General features: G+C 29.8%; 1 protein-coding gene across 1 annotated transcript in view; it reads left to right on the top strand.

Annotated features, from left to right (window-relative positions):
* Nucleotides 1–19,239, top strand: part of LOC136971522 (BRO1 domain-containing protein BROX-like) — an 85,557-nt gene extending 66,318 nt beyond the window's left edge. The window contains exons 8-11 of the mRNA XM_067265984.1: nt 935–1,016; nt 2,107–2,257; nt 7,683–7,851; nt 17,441–19,239. Coding sequence (XP_067122085.1) covers nt 935–1,016; nt 2,107–2,257; nt 7,683–7,851; nt 17,441–17,545 — 507 coding nt within the window. The 3' untranslated portion in view covers nt 17,546–19,239. The remainder of the gene's footprint in view (nt 1–934; nt 1,017–2,106; nt 2,258–7,682; nt 7,852–17,440) is intronic.
* Nucleotides 19,240–22,393: the final 3,154 nt, after the last annotated feature.

Here is a 22,393-nt window from a genome sequence, read left to right as displayed (position 1 = left end):
GGAAAAAAATACATTTGAAACACTTGATACTAAGTGATAGTGACCAAGTAAATAAGCATAATGTATTCTGTTAAGTGCATTGAAGGATCAAATATTAAACCTCGGCGAACAATAAGGGCGCGACTCCACTAGCCGTAAAATTCCTTGCCATAAAAGCTTTTAATTATGTGACCTATTTGCATTTGCGCTCGGATTGCGGTGGAGGTCCGGCTAGCGAAGCTTTTTACCGCGACAGTACTATTACGGTTGTATACGTGATATATCAATATAAAGACAATAATTATATTCTACGAGTTTTCTCTGTACTATAATTACAAATGTAGTAAAAGTAATATCTTTACTTTCATATATTGACTTTTATTATTGTATTATTAAGATAATATACAGCACTTATAAGCTTAGCTTTTTTTATTATATACTCTTCTAAATTGAAGGATTTTCCTTTGGCCGTCCATATCGCGTGTTTTAGGCATCCATTATTATAAGCGGGATACCTCTTGTCGTAGATACAGGAATACTTTCGGATATTTTTAATAAATCTTTCCAGATCTTCTAGAGTAGCCACGAGAGAACATACACAAAAGCTCGTTTTCCGTCATTTTCGCACCATGTCACAATGACCTAGATTTCACTGACTTCTGATTGGTAGATGGTACAGTTTTACGGTCGTATTTGCTTCGAAAGTTGAACACTGCTCAACTCGCTTTTACGTTGGTTTTACGACCTGCTCAGGCGTAAAATATCATGGTCACGTGATCAAAAGCTTTTACAGCTAATGGAGTCACGGCCTAAGTGATTATTCTGTATACAAATGTACTTTCTAAATTAGATTTTGACTTATAATAAAACCTCAGGAACCCAACCTGTTTATACATAGGAAAGAATATATATATATATATATATAAGCCAAACTAAACTAATTTTTTTTGTTTAGGCATATTGTTATGCAGGAGAAAATCTTTTACAGCAAGAAAAATGTGGTGAAGCTATTAGAGCTTTAAACGAAAGTGAAAAATGTAAGTTAATTTATTTTATCTATTATTTCACTTACTATGTTGTCATAACTGTTTTATTTCATAGTAACTAATCAGTTTTTTTATTCATAAATGAAATTTGTAAATATTAAATGATAGGAAATATATTTCTTGTAACTTAGTAGAAAGCTTTACTATGATGTAAAATAGCTTGGATGTAATGATTTTTGTTAAAGATGATTTTTCAAGCAAGACATTGATAGTTTTTGTGGTTTTATTATGACATTCTAATCTCCTGTTTCTTAAATAAATACAATTGTGAAATGTTAAACATTTATTAATAAAAACATAACATTAATTACTTCAGTTCTTATTTACTTGTTGTAAACAATAATTACAGTTTAAATATTTTTGTTAAAAGTTGATAAACTTTGTTTTTAAGTTGTTTGCAGTATGTATGCAATGGACCTTTACAATTGATATACTTTAGATTCTTGCACTCGTACAATTTAGTCAGTTATAGGATGTTACTTATACAATCTTAATATTCTCATACATTAATCATAGATTTTGTTTATTATAAACAGATGACTGAAGATTAACAGGTTAAAACAGAATTTTTTTTCTCACATTTTAAATTTAGTTAAATGTTATTGAAAAATTCCAAGAACTGTATTTTATAATAAATTTCCTGAAGCCTGATACATTGATACTTAACCAAATGATTGCTTTAATTAATCAGCCTACGAATTTGCTATTATGAATGATTAGATAATATCTAATTATTAATAATAGCAAATTTATAGCTCGATTAATTAAGGCAATTGTTTAGTTGAATTTTGATACTTAAGAAATTTAGCAGATGGCTACAATCCATGGTTTGATAGTGATATGTTAACTAAATGAGATAATAACTAGGAATTAATTTTGTTGCTGATACGTTAAATAAATAAGTGAAAAAAGAGAAAGAAAAAGTTTCAAAGAATTTTGAGTTTCACTTATCTGGAAAAATCTGAGTTTCTTAATTTATAAAATTTTTTTATTTTATAATTCTAGATATGTGTTATTTACATTTTATATTAATTTAAATATATTTTTATGTAAATGCAAAATATTAAATTTATGTTTAAAGATCAATCTGAAGTGAAAACGTTAAGTAAAGAATATTCACAAACTAAAGGACTAGGAATAAGTGCAAGACCAGAACAGCATTTATTCTTTCGTAAATTGGGATCAATTGTAAAACTTACACTTGATAAATGTGAAAGAGAAAATGGATTTATGTAAGTAGAAGTTTTCTTCCAGTTTTTATTTAATATAAATGATTTTTTTAATAAATTTTTGTTTAAATAAAAATAAAATTTAATGTTAACATCTTAACTTTAAATATTTTCAAATTAAATCTGCTTTTAGATTAAGTTTTAGATAAATTTGTCAAGTGCATTTAAAAAACATAGCTCTATAGTTGATGCACTATTAAATATATTAAACATTAACATCAAGAATATATTTACAAAAGTATAATATTGAATAAAAAAAATTTAAAAGCTTAATTTAGAGTTTTTTTGAACAAAATGTTATGCAAGATATGTAATAGGCAAGTGTTCATGATTATAACAATTTTATTTGTAAACAAATAAGAAAATTTCATACACTATGTTAATAACGGTTTTGAAGGTAAATTGTTTTTTGTTTGACTGCCAGAATATTTGAGATTTTTGCAGTGTATTTGTTTACATATTTTATGTGGTATTTAGTTTAGTATAAACCAGATACTAGCTCATCCAATAATTAGTCAAATTAACAAAATAACACCTTCTACTTATAGCTGAGATAATTTTTATTGAGAAAAACAAACGTTTTCGGCTTACTCAATAAGCCATCCTCAGGTTATAACTTTCGAAAAAAAGGAACATTATCGTTCCATTAAAAGAATACAATTGTTTGAAAAAATTCAAAACATTAGCAACGGACAAAAAGGAAGAACATGGTAATATAAATAAATAAATATACATAAATAAATAAAAACAAAAAAGAAAGAACATGATAATAAAAATAAATATACAATAAAATCGTTATAGTGGGAATAAGAAGTAAAAGATGAAAAATAAAAAATAAAAATGATTCCACTGGTGATACTTTTAAAAAGAATGGCAGATTATTGAGGAATGATGCCAAAACAAGCTAAGACAAGCCTACGAGTTTGTGATATATTTCTTAACCACGAATTTCCAAGCTGTTGGTAGGCTGTCAGCGTTCCTCGCATTTATGCATGCCTCTTCCAACTTGCTTTTATAGATTTCAATTTTTTCTGCGGTGCTCGCTAACGTTGGAGAGCTCAAGGGTTTTACAATATCCGCTTCCTCCCATTTAATTACCGAGCCTTGGGTCTGCGCGTATTGCGAAAGTACTGTTGCGTTGGACAACAGTACTTTCGCGATACGCAACAGTACTTTCGCAATACGCGCAGACCCAAGGCTCGATAATTAAATGGGAGGAAGCGGATATTGTAAAACCCTTGAGCTCTCCAACGTTAGCGAGCACCGCAGAAAAAATTGAAATCTATAAAAGCAAGTTGGAAGAGGCATGCATAAATGCGAGGAACGCTGACAGCCTACCAACAGCTTGGAAATTCGTGGTTAAGAAATATATCACAAACTCGTAGGCTTGTCTTAGCTTGTTTTGGCATCATTCCTCGATAATCTGCCATTCTTTTTAAAAGTATCACCAGTGGAATCATTTTTATTTTTTATTTTTCATCTTTTACTTCTTATTCCCACTATAACGATTTTATTGTATATTTATTTTTATTACCATGTTCTTCCTTTTGTTTTTATGTATTTTTGTATATTTATTTATTTATATTACCATGTTCTTCCTTTTTGTCCGTTGCTAATGTTTTGAATTTTTTCAAACAATTGTATTCTTTTAATGGAACAATAATGTTCCTTTTTTTTCGAAAGTTATAACCTGAGGATGGCTTATTGAGTAAGCCGAAAACATTTGTTTTTCTCAATAAAAATTATCTCAGCTATAAGTAGAAGGTGTTATTTTGTTAATTTAGTTTAGTAACAGCAAAACAAAAGTAATAATTCAACTATATTTAATTATATCTTGTTGAACAAATGCAGAGGGTGTTTAGGCCTATATATTTTTAGAATGATTTTCAAAAAAATGGTAATAAAACAACAAAATAATTTAAAAGAATATATGACAAGAAATTATTATATGAGATGTAAACATTTGTCTGCTACAGTTCATCATTGTGTGCTTTCAAATAGTGCATTCAAACAAACTTTGGATTGGAGGTTATGTTTTTGCTTTTTCTGACAGGAAATATTTTTATTCTGTAATTAAAACATCATGAAAGTAGCATATTATAAGTATGAGCATTATTATTATTAATAACCAACCAGAAGAAGAATACCAAATGAACATCCAAAGAAAATGTGTACTACTTTCACAATTTGAAAAGTAAGCTCTCTGATCTTAAAAGAAAATCCACCAACTCAAAGAATAATGTGCATAAATACTTCTGTATCAACTGTAAAGAATAAAATAAACAAAGATTTAAATATTAAAAAAAAAAAAATGTTTACCACCTTTTGCATAGGCTTAAGCTAAATAACTACTGGATTACATTGGGCTACTTTCCATGATTATATTTATTTAATTTCTAAATAATTTAGAAATATTTTAGAAGAAAAGAATTTGCCCAGAGTGGGACTTGAACCCGCAACTGCCACTTATTGGGTGGATGAGTTGCCAGTTACGTTATTCGAGCCTTCAGTCCAATGTTATGATATAACCATCCTCAGTTACTTACAGTGCTAATTGAAGATGTCTTCAATGCCCATGTCCTATAAACTCCTACTCATGAACTCATGGCACTCAGCCAGCCATTGCTCAAATTGGGCTTAGTATATATATATATATATATATATACATACATACATACACATATACATACATACATACACTTCAGGCCTTCTCTCTAATGCATTTCTCTTTAAAGAGATTTTCTTTTGAGATGTTGTAGGCCTGTTTATAATGAATCCTCATGGTACTGTGCAGTGTGGGTGGAAATAAATCTCAAATAGATATGTTTTAAATTGTAAATTGTAACTAATGTTGATTTCTCTGTGAACTTGTTCTACAACAAATATCTGTATATTTTTATGTATGGCTGATGAGGGTCTTGTATACCAAAATGCATACCAGTAATAAAGTTGCATTCTGATGATAGAAGTGTCATTTTGTGTTGCCAGTAACAGTGTGATAAGTCTTGGTTATCTCTACTTTAGTATTTCAGATTTTAGTTTCAACAATTTTTGAGACAAAGTTCTTTTATAATACAATATAGATTGCTTTGTAAAAATTGTTTAACTGAGAATTATGATTATTGAAGAGCTTGTATCTACATAAATGATTGTAATGAAAAGGGGTTTATTTACTATTACAAATGGAAAGAAAAAGATTTTTAAACTTGGTTCCAAAAATCCAAAGAAAATTTCAGTAAGGATTCATAAATAAGGAAGCTGGAAATTACAAACTTAAGTATAAAATCATAAAGCAATATCTCTAATAATTAGATATAGCCAATAAATTTTTCAGGAAGTATAATGGAATAGCTATTTTTTTTAATGTTGGCTTATGGAGCCAGATTAAAGAAAGTGATTCAGGTTAATAAGAAAAAATATGGATTTTAATTTGAATAATAAAATAACAATTAATTTATTTTTATATGGTTCATTTATTTAAGCAGATTAATGGTATTAATTATCAAAGAAGAATACCATGATGACAGATTTGAAATATATAATTACAGTAAGCAGTAGCATCAATAATTTAGTAAAGTGAACAATAATGAAAAATGACAAAAGTTTTTTAAGAGGCATTTAAAACACAAATGTAATAAATAAAACCTGCAATAAATTGAGTAAAAACCAAAACATAAAAATGATTTAATACGTTTATAAATCATGAAATAAAATGGGAAAAGTAAACATAATTACAAATTACTGAATCATAAAAATTATAAACCAAAAAAGATAGTAAAATATGTAATAACATGTAGTTAAGCAGTCAAGAATGCTCTGGAGGTGGGGCTCAAAAAACCAGTCCCAGTATTTCATAAAATCACATATTCCGCCACTTTACAGCAGCTAGCATGACCTTGTGCATGTTCATGTCTAATATCTCTTGTTTATGTGGAAGCTAATCCTTTGTATAGTAGAATACAATAATAAATACATAGTTTTGTGGAAAGTGGTTTTCATTTTTATAACAATAATTAATTATAAAACACTAAATAATTTATTAAGATGCTTTTTGTCAGAGTGATTTGGTGTTTTTAATAAAATTATTGGTGGGACCTGGTCTCTCCAGCCCTGATGACCAGCCACCACTATGTTTTAGTATAATCATTTGTTATAATGACTTCTGAAATATTATGATTTTCAGAATTATATTGTAATAAATGTTTTTTTCTTTGTCAAACTTTCGTAATCATTTGAAAATTAAAGGAATTAATTCATTGTTTGATCTCTTAATTTTCTTATTTGTTTTCTTGATATTTTATTCAATATTTTACATATGAACAAAAAGAATTAAAACATAGAATATATATACGAGAAGTTATGCATTATAGAAAATTTTTGGTGCAATTCTAATTTGTATCACTGCCTGTAGAGACTGTTTGTTCCTGAAGGTATGAAAAGGACAGAAGGTAAAGCATTTCTTCAAAATGAAGAGTTAGTGCTTCAAAATATTGTAATATTTTTTTCATATACATAAAAAGAAGTCTGTTGGAGCAAAGTCCAGTGAATATGAAGATTGGGAAACAAATGGCATTGAGTTCTTGGCCAAAAATTCTCTGTTGTTAGCATTGATATGTGGGCAGACACATTATCGTGATGCTATTTTCTCAAGAAGGCAGTCTCTTCTTCTTCACTGCTTCATGAAGGCCTTTCATCATCTGATGGTATCCCTTATTTACTGTCTTCCTTTCTGAAAGAAATTCATAGTGAATGACACCTTCAGAATCAAACAAAATAGTTAGCAAGACCTATGCATTCAATCAAACTTGTGCCTCTTTGGGTTGCAGTGAAGATTTTCCCACCCACTGTGATGACTGAATGTTTTGTTTCCATGTTGTACCCATAGACCCATATCTTGTGTCAGATCTAGCCCATCTCAGAAGCACTTCACTCACTTGCATTTACTGAAAGAAAATTGCAGGATGCAATTAACATGTATTTACACAAATGAAGATAGAACAACTGTTTTAAGCACATAGTAGACAAGACTTGCCACTAGTGAGCTGTGCAAATTGCATTCAGATTCAATTATCAGTTGGTGCAAAATTTAAAACATAAAAGAACTTTCTGGACAGACCTCATATATTTGAAAAAATGGTAACAAAGTGTGTGAAAGTTATTTTGTGGGATCTAGCTTTGATTCCAGTTTGGATCCTCAGGAACTTTTCTGTGGTGGTTCTGATCATGATATGTTGAGTTTTATCCAACTCCACCAAACTGATCCATTGTGGGGCTGACAAACCTGTGATGTGCATACAAAAATGTGTCTCAATGAGAAGAGTAAAAGCAATGTTAAAAAAAGAAATTGTTTTTATTTAAATTATTCAATGTGCCATAGTTTTGATTAAATTACATATTTTTTTAAATCTTGTAATTTTTATTTTTATAGATTTCATCAGAAAGTACCAAACGATCCTCCTGAGTTAGAACTTAAAGCTACTTATGGTCTAGCTAGTCCTGAAGAATTTACTTTGCCATCTATTAATCCAATGTGGAATCCTACAATTTATGCAGCATTTGATATGCCTCGTACCAATCCTTTTGATCCTGCAAATTCTGTAAGTTAAATATCAATTACTTTTAAAATTAATACTGTATAACTACTATAATTATAATGTCCTGTATTAAGTTAAGTTATACCTTTTTCTGATTAGTATGATAATTTCAATAATGTTTTCTTATTTATAATTGTTCTGTGTGGCAAGAAATAAAAGACAAGAATACTTCTACTAAAGAATATAAGAACTATTTGTTTGTCAGCAGAATACAGTGGAACCTCGCTTAACGAGCATAATTCATTCTAGAATCTTACTCGTAATGCGAAACATATGTTAAGCGAAACAGTTTTTCCCATATAAATTAATGTAAAATACGATAATGCATTTCATGCTGAAAAAAATACTCAAATATTTTATGTATAATGTTTATTCAAAGAAAATTATACAATATACATTGTTAAGGAGCATGAATCACCTTCATCTTTTCTTTTAGCATGGAATGAGCTAACCTGGAATGCAAATTCGATTTGCAGAAAATAAAAAAAATCACAGATAATATGTCTGATAGACACACCAACGATATACCAAATTCTTGGGCTATATAAAGGTTATAAATAAATATTAGAAATTAATTAATTTGACTAGAGGTAGGCAGTTATGCTGCCATCTCATTTAAATTAAATTACCAATTAAATTTAATAATTATAAATAATCATTTTTTAGTTTAGACATTTTTAAAATTTAATTTGGAATTGGTCATTAAATTTAAAACAAGATGGTAGCATAAATATCTACCTCTAGTCAAATTAATTAATTTTTAATATTTAATTATAGCCTTTACATAGCCCAAGAATTTGGCATATCATTTTGTGAGCCCGTGGATTTTAAAGGAGATTTTAAAATTGATGTTAATCGAAATTAAAATTAATGTTGATTATTTTTTCAAAATATAAATATCCCCGATAGAAAAAACAAAGAATCAGATTGGAGATCACTGGTTGTAATAACAAGTCAGTGGGAAAGTTGACATTTAGCTGTCAAAAATGCTTCATCATCGTCAACATTTGACAATCACGTGACCTCTTTCCCACGACAATAGTATAAAAGTGAGAGCTACTGGAAGCTTGGAGTTCACACTCAGAAGTTATTTTTGTTATCTGTGTCCATTTTGGTCTTCCATCTTGATCCTGAGTGAGAAGACATCAAGGACGCCCAATGCTTCCATATAGGACTGTTATTGCTGCATATAGCTCTCCCCAATATTAGAGGTAATTATCAGCAGACGGCAAACTCTCTCTCTCTCTCCGCAAAATAAGCCTAGCTAGTAGATAGTACTCCTGTAAAATATTAGACGATATAATCGCAAGTAGCCGCATATAACCTGTCTATGTATCAAACTTTGTGTAGCATCCTGTATCTTATAGTTAGTAATATAATAAATGCTTGTTTTATTTGTTAAACCTGTTTCCTGTTTATCCAAGGACACCTGCCAACTTGCTCACCTCCCTTGCCACTCGTTAAAAACCCATTCAAAAGACAAAGTGGGCTACCAACTTTACTAACTCGACGTGTAAGTGGCAATTTGGGTACTGATCCTGTGCCCTTGTAGTCTCACAGTTTGGCATGTTTATTAAATATATAATGGGCTATGGTTGTTGATGTTTATACATTATGTGTGTGATCACAAGTGACACTAACACACTAGCAGAACAAGTACTAAACAATGACTGATGGAGCATGCACACAATCCAGGACTTTCCCTCTCCTCGACACTTGTTATGCAAAACATCGCTCGTTAAGCAAGTCATTTTTTTACAATTTGTTATGCTCGTTAAGTGAAGTTCCACTGTAATTAATTTTAAGTTTTTTGGGATCACATAAATCAGAATGCAGTTTACTTGCCATTTTTTTTATTTCTGAATAAGAATAAAAAATAAAAAATTCAAATTGTTGTTATACATCGCCATGCATCTTATGAATTCTTGATCACTAGTTGTCAAATTAATTGATCAAGTCCTTCTTTTTTTCACATCAATAAAGCTTTATTGCTGTTTTGATGTTGAGTTATATGTGATTCAGCTTGCATATATTTTGGTCATTTTAATGATTTTTCAAAATTGTAAAAGTACTACCATAAATGTTCATTCTGGTTGTTAACTGAAAAATTGTATTGCTATTTTTTAATCACTTTAATTTTATTATTAGGTTGATTTTTCTCATAGCAAATAGTCCTGGTTTGATTATGAATGATTTTATTGTGGCATAATTTAAATAATTTTACAACAAATGCATTTTGGGATAATGTAGTGTTTTAGCCCCTCTTCAGTGATATTTGAGACTTGTGTTCTACTCTTGTATGGAGGCAGAAAACAAGTTAATACTTATGCTCATTCTATAATATGAATAAAATATTTTACCAATGTCTTATTTAAAGGTACTTATAGTTTATTTTATAGTATACAATACTTATAAAAACCTTTAGTACCTTGAAAGGTACTAAAGGTTTTTATAAGTATTGTATAATACATATGATGATGTGATAATTTTCCATTTTATTTATACTCCATGTTTTTGAAGTTGTATACCGGAGATTTAAATTTTTTGTATTCCCTCATATCACTGAAGAGGAGCTAAAACACTACATAAGTCTGAAATGCATTTGTTGTAAAATTATTTAAAATATGCCACAATAAAATCATTTGTCATCTAACCAGGACTGTTTGCTGTGAGAAAAGTCAACCTTATAATAGGATAAAAGTGATTAGAGGATAGCAGTATCAATAAGCACCCATATAAATAAGATGACAAATTGTAATTATCTATCTTCATAAAAACAATCCTCTAAACAAAGTATTAATTATAAATACAATACACCAACTTTATTATGCTTTGCAGTTATTTTGGAACATAACACAAACGTTTTTGGTCCACCCTAGGACCTTCTTCAGGCAGAGTTCTAGAAACAATCTTTCTGGTGTTCCATTCAGCTCCGATGTGTTCTAACTTTGAATGTTTCTAAATTCAAAAATAGAAATATTTGAAATTAGGATACATCAGAGCTGAATGGAACACCAGAAAGATTGTTTCTAGAACTCTGCCTGAAGAAGGTCTAAGGTAGACCAAAAATGCCTGTCTTCATTTATGATTTCATTTTTTTTACTTTGATCAGGATAAATATTTGCAATTGTTATTCAATGAATCATATGTACCATTTAAATCTTGCAGTTTTTTAAATATCTCTTGTCATAAACTTAATTTCTTTTATAGTATAAGTTGCATTTAACTAAATTATGTTTAACAGAATAGTTGATATTGTGTTTGTTTAAAACAGTCATCAGTAGGGATTGGAAATTATGATTTGTGAATATTTTGCATTTTGTGCTGAGAATAGTCTTAAAAGTGCTAAATCAATGATTTGAGCTAATTTTCAGGTACCTTATTGCAAACAGTTTTGTATATTTTGAATCTCTCAACATATTCTACATAACTGCAAATATTTTTGAATAAAACTGGTAGATGATGCTTGATATGCACTGTTTAAGAGTGAGAGTATTGGAAACTGAAAAAATGACTGATTTCACAAAAATTGTTAAGCACTTATTATGCTGAGCTTAAAATTGAATTTAAACTTGATGATCCAAATGTCAAAAACCACATATGGTGCATTATTGTGACAGACTGATTAATGTAAGCAAGCATAGTCAAATAATACAGCATCACTAATCAAATAAACATCAAGAGAAACTCAAGAAGTGAAGTAATAGCGTGATGCTGAAAGTATGGCAGCAGATTAATAACAGTTTCAACTGTGGATCAGAATTTAATTATGATTTACTGGAAGTTTTTACTGCAACATACATACCACTTTATAAGATTGATAATCCAAAAATGAGAGAATTTCGAAGAAATGGACAAAGCATAATACACCAAATTCAATGATAATGTGAAAAGGTTATTTCAATAGTTTGTATGAACAAATAGCATATTGAATTGTAAACAACTTGAAAGATAAATTTATTTGATTGATGGCAGATTAGATACTCAGTAATCAAAAGCAAATAATAATTAATATTTTAGCTAGAAATTTGGATGCTAACTACAAAAAAATTGAAGACTTTTCTACTATAGAAATACCTATTTCACACATACTATTTCAGATGCAATTATTCAACTACTTCAAGTAGTTTATGGTAAAAGTATTACATTTAAAAAATATTTTATTATTCATCAGCAATGCAGTTGAAAATACATAAGCTGTCATCAAGTCATTTAAATCCAAAGCTTACTCATCTAACTTGGTTGGTTCATGGTCTTATTTCATTTATGAATTTGAGCATGGTCTTACAATGCTCAAATTCATAAATCAAAATCAACACAATAGTTTTTAAATGAAAAAGTCAGTGTGATTGATTGACCCTCTAGAAGTCCAGACATAAATCCAATAGAAAATTTGTGGGGCATCTTATCCAGAACAGTCTATAAAGAAAACAGACAATATCAAACAGTAAATGAACTTAATGCCTGCAATAATGGATGCCTGGAACTCATTTAGAAAAACTTATTGATTCAATTCCAAATAGGGTGTTTAGTCTTATTGAAACTAAAGGGGAACCAATTGATTACTAATGTGACTGCAGGGTCGGTACCTCCTTGGTACCTTGTCAGACTGACACCACTGTTTGTTTTCGGACAGACACAGAAACCGAGTTGGTCACAAATTTCGTTGTGCAAGTGTTTCATGCTTGTAGGCTTCCAGATTTGGAATGGAGGCGGAAGGAGATAACTGGAGAAAGTACACTCCACAAATATAACAAAAGTAACTGTTCGTTGATGGATATTATTTACAAATTCTACGACAACGTTTCAGAACCTTAGCATAATAGCTAATATAGATGCTTAGCACAATTGCTAAAAAGAGGGATAAACTTATCGCGACCCTGACTGAGAGAGAGCTCACAGTAAGTTCGCGAGATGATAAATACCTTAGAAAACTCGTAAGTCCTAGACGTATCGATGTGGCATAGGTATGACGATTCGGCAACTCTGTTTGGAGAGTAATCCCTTTTTTCTTCTTGGGCGGCAGCAAGCGACGATGGCTGAAACAGTGGGTCAGAACACACACACACTTTAAGAAAAGGTTGATGACTGCTCCTGATTGTCTTCATCCCCTCCCTTTTATTTGGGGGGCTCCTCCTGGGTTTTTTCCATGACTTGTTTATGATTTTTAGTATTTTAGAACCAATAGTCAAATGTTCACTCGTTGGTTCCGGGTGACACATTTAATGTGTCACCTTTAATAGGGAAGTAAGTCCATGGGAAACAGTTTGTCTCTTGGATAATTTTCTCTCGAAAAATTTGTTTAAATAAATTTTTTGTCAGGCCCGGGCTCACACTAAAAGCACTTTAAATGTAAATTTTAACTAATGTACTTATAATTTCTTAACAGTGAAAAATTCAAATTTTAGAAATGTTATTGTGGTGTACAGGATGGATGAACAATAAATACGAGATTTATTTACACAAAAATGATATTTTATTAACAGTTCGCATAGCTCTATGTACTGTACACTCGATTTTTTCGGATCCCAACTAGGCAATTCCAATGCACAGAAAATTGGTACGTTGTATCTTTGTGATAACAAAGGATGGTAACACGTGTTCGCGACAATGACTTTTCTTTGTTTAGGTATTTTCCCGAAATATTACAACTAACTTAACCTATCTTAAACTAACTTACTAACTAGAAAACAAGAAGGAAAGGGAGAGAGAAGAAGTAAGAAGAAGAACAGGTTTGGCGGGGTACCCGGGTCTTCCGTAGATCGTCACTCTTCTAAAACGGGGAATTGCGCTTGATTCGCTTTCAACTGTCCTCTCTATATCTCTGAACTTGATGATCCTGAAGATCAGAAGTCCTTCGATTCTTTGTCGTCAGTCTATATCATTCGTCTTCTTGCAGACAACTTAAGGTCCCTCCGTCCTGCTAATCTGCGATCTTGACCTTCTTTTCGTCTGCCTCTCTCGAACGCTAGCACAAGAATGCTCTACACCACTCCCTGACTTGCCTCAGGGTCTTTCGTTTTACACCCTTGTTTCCAGTGTTATTCCTCGAAATTGCGCCCCCACCAGTGGAAAGAAAAGACCGTTAGGAAATTCAAAGAAAAGATATAGAACAAAAGATTAAGGAAACTTAATATTAGGCTTACGCTACATATATATATGTATATATACAACAATATGGCATATCGCCACATTATCTTAATTTTGTTAATTATTATTTTATAGTGCTAAAAATTTCTTTAGTTAAATAACTAAATTATCTATAATTAATGACTTTTCATGTTTGATTTAAAAAATGTTAATAGCTTTTGTCTATATTTAAAAAAATTAAGTGTACATTAATACCTGGTTTTCGTTGATTTCAGTTATCATTGATTTTTTTCGTGAAAAATTTGTTTTGGTTTTCATAGATTGCCTTGATTTCATCAGTGTGACCTTGCTGCTAATTTTTCGAAACAAAGGGTGATCCATGCCTTCTCCTGCTCAGTGTAGCATTGTTTTTCGTTGCGTGAGCATTACCCCACATCTAGTCAAACAATTCCATTGCTTTCCTTTCCTTTTAGCTCCATCATGGGACCAAAGAAAGTTTTCAGAGTCAGCAGCCCTTCAAATGCCTTGTTAAATGTTCATTTATTCTTATAAATGCTCAGAGTTTTAAAATTTTAGTACTCAGACACCTTATACCTCTGAGAAATTATTAATTTAATAATGCAAATGTTTTCCACCTGTTCCACAGGTCATCTTCAAGCAATTTTTACTTTTGGAATGTTATCTCGTGCAGGATCGAATGTATACGCGCAAGATATTTGAAATTTTAAAAAACCATTGGAACATTCCATGTAAAATATAAAATATAAACAATAATAAAAACATTAATAAAATTAATTAAATTAACGTATTGATCCACTAAATAATAAGGGATGTAAGCTGACATAATATATATCTATATTCTACACGGGATGAGGATACGCTGTATGCTCGATTAAATGGGGTGCAATATAAATCGAACTCAACTTGTTGCCTATTGACCGGTGTGAAATAAAGCCTTGCTCGATATGCTTAAATATGCTTAATAAAGTATGCTCGATTAAATGGGGTGAAATATAAATCGAACTCACTTGTGCCTATTGACCGGTGTGAATTGAAGTTATTTATTTCACACCGGTCAATAGGCACAAGTGAGTTCGATTTATATTTTATACACCCCGGTGTGTAGGATGATGATATGTTAAATGGGGTGTTTGTCAATCATGAATTTCCACGCAGTTGGCAAATTTGTTGCGTCTTTATAGTTCAAACATCTACCTGTTGTCCCTGATCTGTATATTTCAACTTTTTCCATGGTTAATGCTAACGATGGTGAGCGTACTTGTTTGATAACTTTGGCTTCATTCCAATTAATTACTGATCCCTCCGTTTGTGCCATTCTTGATAAGGTGGTAGTGCACTGTTTTTTACTTATGTCCTACATATGTTCTTTTAGTCTTTTGTTTAAGCCTCTGTTAGTGACTCCTATGTATTCTTTATTCAGGCCCAGTTGATCATTTTCGTATGGTATTTTATAGACCCCAGAGCATAAGATAGCACAAAAGCGGATGAATGCTCTGGGGTCTATAAAATACCATACGAAAATGATCAACTGGGCCTGAATAAAGAATACATAGGAGTCACTAACAGAGGCTTAAACAAAAGACTAAAAGAACATATGTAGGACATAAGTAAAAAACAGTGCACTACCACCTTATCAAGAATGGCACAAACGGAGGGATCAGTAATTAATTGGAATGAAGCCAAAGTTATCAAACAAGTACGCTCACCATCGTTAGCATTAACCATGGAAAAAGTTGAAATATACAGATCAGGGACAACAGGTAGATGTTTGAACTATAAAGACGCAACAAATTTGCCAACTGCGTGGAAATTCATGATTGACAAACACCCCATTTAATCGAGCATACAGCGTATCCTCATCCCGTGTAGAATATAGATATATATTATGTCAGCTTACATCCCTTATTATTTAGTGGATCAATACGTTAATTTAATTAATTTTATTAATGTTTTTATTATTGTTTATATTTTATATTTTACATGGAATGTTCCAATGGTTTTTTAAAATTTCAAATATCTTGCGCGTATACATTCGATCCTGCACGAGATAACATTCCAAAAGTAAAAATTACTTGAAGATGACCTGTGGAACAGGTGGAAAACATTTGCATTATTAAATTAATAATTTCTCAGAGGTATAAGGTGTCTGAGTACTAAAAAAAAAAGTTCATTTATTCTTTAGTCTTTTATATTTATTTTATATTAATTTCTTATTGTTTTTAGTATTAAACACTATATTTATTCTCTATAAAATGTGTTTTTGGTATGTATTTTGGAGTGTTTAGAATGAATTAATTGGATTTACATTGATTTGTATGGAAATAATTGCCTCGGATTTTGCCAATTGTTTTCGGATGGATTATCAGCAAAAGTATCACTGTACTTATAAATAATTAACAGACTGTACTTTTAAATAGACTAGACTTCTAAACTTTGTTTTTTAAAGTCTTGTGATCACTAACAAGAAACTAAATTCATGTTTAGTGGTGATGATCAATTGGAAAATGTTAGAAAGTAAGCAAAATTAATATCTTTAGTATGAACTATTTGTTGATGATATCTGGAATATTCTTATGTTGGTAATGAATATAAGACTAATGTAATGAAGATTTTTTCTCTGAAACAACAAAGATGTTATATTTAGTCTCTTTATTAAAAATTTTAAATGTTTGATGTCAGCTATTCTTTATTTTTTATCTTTGTTTTGTTGCTTTTTCTTCATAATGGTTGTTACAGGCCCTGCTTAATTAATGGGTAAAGTGACAAGATAATTGCCTCAAGTGGCAAAATGAATGGTCAAAAATATTCAAAGGGAGAAAAAATAAATAAAAATAGTAAGGCAAATACAAAGTTTATATATTTACATTATTGTTCATAAATGTTACATATAAGAGTGTCAGTGTTAGAAGTGCTCTTTATTGGCAACTGTTGTGGAAGAAGAGATGACAAAACTCAGTTTTGCCTGAGATGTAAGTTACAATTGAGCTAGCACTGGTTGTGTATGAGCAGTGCATTGAGAAAAAGTGTTGTAAATGGAGATAGAATATTCAGAAAAGAAATGAATGTGCACAACAATTATTAATGCAGAAAAGCAACAGAAGAGAAGAGCTCACAAAGACATGAAAAATAAGTCAAAATAATTGCTGTTTTAAGTTTAGAATTTGTGACTGATTCTGTCAAATTTAATAAATGAAAAGGTTTTTAAGTTGTTAGAAAACCTGTATTATCCAACAGTTTTTTAAAAAAAATTACACGACATTGTAAGATAAAAACCGGCACTAAAAACTTATTCAAATTTTAATATTTTTGGGTGTTAGAATTTTGACATTCTTAAATATTTTTGCTAATTTTTTTTATTGATCAGGAATAATATGAATTTATTTTCTAAAACAAACTAATAAAATTCTTTATGATTATATTAATATAACAATTTTAAGTTTTCATCCAAATTTTCAACCAAATTTTTATACTTTACTTTCAGAAGGCTGCAACTAAAGCCGAGGGAGATCTACCCCCGGTTAAAGAAGCTAACGTACATCAGTCAAACAAAGATCCAAAAAATAATAGTGGATGTGTCGTTCAGTAAAAGAATATAAATTATCTTGTTAAAAAATAAATAAAAAAACGTTCTATTTATATGTATTCAAAAGAAAGATATTCCATACTTTTGCTATACAAGAAATCAAAAGCAAATGCCAGTAATTTTATATTATAAAATAATGCATACACTTAGTGATAACATTATCTGTGAAATAAGAATTTCAAATTAATATTTCAAAGCAAGTTTTAAAAATACTGTTCTATATAATATGTTTATAATGATTTATATTGCTATTAATTCATAATTAATATATTAATTAATATATGATATTCATGAAATTTAATGAAATCATATCAACTTGTTTTTTTCCCCCAGAAGTGAAGCGTATATGTACTGAAAAAATTGTTAAATGATCTGAGATCGAGTTTTAAATATAAGAGAAAGAAAAGCTTTGTTGCTATATTTGAATGTAAATTATATTATCTCAAATTGTTCCATATAGTTGCATTTGTGTAGTATTGTCAAATTTGTTAAATGATACATAAAATTATATATCTAATTCTTTTATCCCTCATTGAAAAAATGTTACCATGGATAAAATTACTTACATTTTCGTAAGTAATTTCAATGTTATTTAAGAAACCATTTTAAAAAGCCACAAAATGTACAGATTACTAAAAAATTATGTAATATATTTTTAATTAAATTTACCATTATGGTTATATACAGTATATCAGTCATAAAAATTCGGCATTGAACGGTGAAAAAGTTTGCAGTGTGAGATTATAAAATATGTATTTACAGCTTAAATATTTGTTTTGTCAAAATTAATCAAAACTCAAATTTAAAAATTGATTTAAATATATATATTTTTTAATGAATATCTCAAAAATTTGCTTTAAGTGACTAGATACATCAAAACACTAGGAATGCATTAGTTTATAAAGCTATAGAATTTTGCATTTTATGTACAGGGAGGTCCAAAAGTCAGTTAATGAAGTTACATTTGCTATAATTGTTTTAGGAACAGTTATGTGATAATGATCATAATTTACATGAATCACAAATGACTATATGAAGCTGCTCTGAACCAGTTTAAACTCTTCTTAACATGATCTTAATATACAGCTCAGTTAACTGGTTTTTAGGCCATACTGTAGAGCACAAGAGCTATGTTTCTGCGATTAAAATATTCCGATCGTAAGATTTGAATAATTGTATGACTATTTTTAAAATATGTCACATACACAAAATGTGCTACGTAAGTGTGAAGAGATTTTAATATTTGTAAACAATTACAGCTTGTTAGCATTTTCATTTTGTCTATGGTCATTATGCACGAATCACCATCTCAAATACATGCTTTGTTTGTAAATAGGAAATTATTATAAATATAAATAATTAAATAGTTTAAAAAAATTATGACTGTTTGCCTTGGAAAATGTTAAATTGCAAAAAAAAAAAAAAAAAATGCAATTGACGTATGTATTGTATATATCTTAATCAAAAGTAATGCCGGAAAGCTTTCGGAAAAAGTACGTTTAATTGTTAATTAAAACATTCTATCTCCCCTTGCACAAATATGATTTGTTATATTTTGCATGAACCTTTTAATTCTGTAGACTTGTACTTCGTAGTTACATTTAAGTGTTATGGTCCTTGAAATTTAAAGTGTATTATAGATTTCTCTTTTTCTACTAGGAAATTCCAAAATTTGATAAAAATTTTGTACTAATGGATTCAAGTTTTGAAGTTTATTATTATTATTATTATAAAATTTGTACTCAACTGTACAGATTGACTGTTTTATTTATGTTGCAAAATATATGGCTTCTGTATAACTATAACAAAATTTACATAATTTATGAAATTTTGTACTTGTATTTCAGAAATTTATTTTATAATTATTAATAAATTAAATATTCATTTGGATAAAGTTAAAAAAACAGAAATTTTAAGTAGATTTTAGGAAACTTTGGGACCATCTAATAGTTGAAGTAAGTAATTTTTGTGCATTATTTATCTAGAAATTTATTATGAAGTTTTATATATTTAGCAAAATATAATTGAAAGTTTATTTGTTTTAAATTACTTTATGATAATCTAGTTTTATTTATTTTTAATTTTTAAATAAAATGATTCAAAAATTGAATTTTTTTTCTTGAATTTTAGAGAAAACATTTAAATTTTGAATGAAACGAAAATTTACTTTAGTTTTAGATCTGCAGAATAGTTGTGCAATGGATATCATTATGCCACGGTAAGAGTCCGAAGCTTGAATTTATTTTGAAATCTTATAATTCGCCACAGATAGTTGGGTCGAGATGTGGTCCTTATATTTCACGTTTGAGTCTGGGTTGGTTTAGAAATTTTAAGCCCGAGTCGATCGGTGTATCTCGGGCTATCTTCCAACATCTCGTCCTCCCATTGTGATTCTGTGAAACCCAGTGGTCATTGTAGAAGATTTACTTAAGAGCCTACTCATAAATCATAAAAGTTGAAATTAGAAAAGTATCACATTTTCATGCAGATTATCATTATATTGTTTGTGTTTAAAAGAATTTGAAAGGTTTGTGAGTTGCATTAGAGTGGCTTTTGCAAAAGTTTGATTTTTGCTCTATCAATTTTCTGCAGGATATTGTTTGGTCTGTCTGTATGAGAATAATTTAGTGTGCTGAATATTTTTATACGTCCGATACCTCTCATTAATAAATAAGTACTGGCTGACAGAATAACATTATCACAACAGACTACAAAACAATTAAACTCCATTCATTTTTAAACTAATTGAAGCGGAGCCTTAGCGAAGCTTCTTGAGGCTTGCAGAATTGTGTTTGTTCTCAAAATCCGTTTGATAGATTTTGATTAAACTTTTCCATTTTCCATTAATTGAGACGAGGAATCCAGAAATGTAATTTGGATGTATTTAAATGTAATTTAATGAATGAATTTATACAAGATTACTTCCCCGACGGTGAGTGATTACATTTGTGATTTCTAAAGTTACTTCGAGCAGTTTAGTTAATTAAATTTAAGTTACTTTTCTAGAAAGTACAGTACATCGTGTAAACTATATACGACAGAGTCTGTTGTAAAACAAAACAGGAATGGGGATTACAAGAGCTTTTCGGGTATCTTGGCGATCTTCCCGTCCGTCTTCAGAAATTTAGTCGCCATACCATCAAAACATCTATCTGGACTTATATGCCCGATAATTGGCAGCATACCCTTTAATGGGTTTGCATTCTTGGGTGCCATAGCCGCAATTTTCTTGCCGATGATTGGAAAATTCGTTCATCGATGGTGGTGTTGGAAGAAGTCTCAGAAAAGGAAGAGAAGATTATATGCATATTGATCCGAAATTTTACAATCTTTCAAAATTCCAAAGTTTTTAAAATATTTAATTTAATATGAACCCTGTTTAGAGACCGTTATTTTGTAGGAACTATCACGTCCACAAACTCCAAAACTATTAGCCAATCAACAACTTTATTTTTATCCAGATGCATTCCGAAAATTACAATATTTCTCGCCCCAGTTACCATTCTTTCATACAAGCCAACACTCCACAAACACTTTTTCGATACACTCACACAATTTTTCAATATTCAAACCTTTATTTTCTATTTTCATAAAATGATTTTTTTCTTATTTTAAAAAAAAACATTATTCTTGAAATTCTTTAAAAAGTTGACCTAGTTAAATGTTCAATTATCGCATTATTTTTTTTTTATCCATACACATTATGCAATGTCTTGCCTTCGTTACTTCCATTCGTTCTTTCACGCCACATTCATTAATCTTGTTGGCGAATGAGGTGAGAAACAACCAATGACTGTGGCTGCAAGAAATGTGTATGGTTAAAGAAAAGAACACAGCTACTGCATTAATTGAATATATAATTAGGTTCATTTTTAAACAATTTTAACAATAATTTTAAAAAAATATAATAAGAAAAAATGATTTTTATGGCAAGATTCTAGGACCGAATGACGCAGTGGGGACGGGGGGCAAATTGTCGACCTCCCCTGGGGGAGCAAAAAAGCAGGCCTAGGAGTGCTATTTCCCCTTTGAAAAAGTGAGAAAAGTGAGTTGAAATACAGAAAAAGTGAATAAAAAGTGAGTGCAATAGTGACAAAACAAAGTGAAAACACAGAAGGAAAACTCAGCAAAACAGCAGTAAAAATTGTTATTTCTTTTTATTCTGTTATGGTTAAACACATTTTAAAAATTTCTGTATATACTGTAATATAGTAGCCACTCGTTATATCGCGTTTTTTTGGTCCCCTAAATTTTAAAAGCATTTGAGTCAATTAATTTTAAATTACCAATTACCACTGAATTTCTATTTGCAACGAAATACGAGAAAGAGCTAAATATGCAGAACAGGTGGATAGATCGATTGTCATTTGTTTCCTTTTGATATAAAAGTTGTTTATTTATTAGTTTTAAGTACAGTCTCCTCATTTACAAGTTTCTGTGAATTCGAAATTTCATACATTTATGTGAATTAACGGTATTGCGTCAATTCACATAAAGGTGTGAAATTTCGAATTCACCGCATAACGTGTAAGGAAAAGATCTCTCTAATTCTGAACGAAAACTTCTAAAATTTTTATACAGTAGTAACTTCATTTTGCTTTTTAGAGAATTTTTACTCTGTAATTTTATAAGTTTTGATGTTCTATTATATATTCAATATTCATTTTTTTTAAATTTTCAATTACAGCATTTATAATTTTTATTGAAAAATATAAACTACACGAATTTCTAATAAGCGATTTATATAGTACTGTATAATAAAATCGCAATTGATGTTTTGTTTTTATATCGACAGTATTTGTCTTTCAATGTCATTGTTAAAGAAACAATGCTAAATGGGCGTTCATGGTT

The sequence above is a fragment of the Centruroides vittatus genome, unplaced genomic scaffold, assembly GCF_030686945.1.
Source record: "Centruroides vittatus isolate TY-2023 unplaced genomic scaffold, ASM3068694v2 contig_1051, whole genome shotgun sequence".
Taxonomy (NCBI): Eukaryota; Metazoa; Arthropoda; class Arachnida; order Scorpiones; family Buthidae; genus Centruroides; species Centruroides vittatus.
This window is presented reverse-complemented; position numbering and strand designations above follow the sequence as displayed.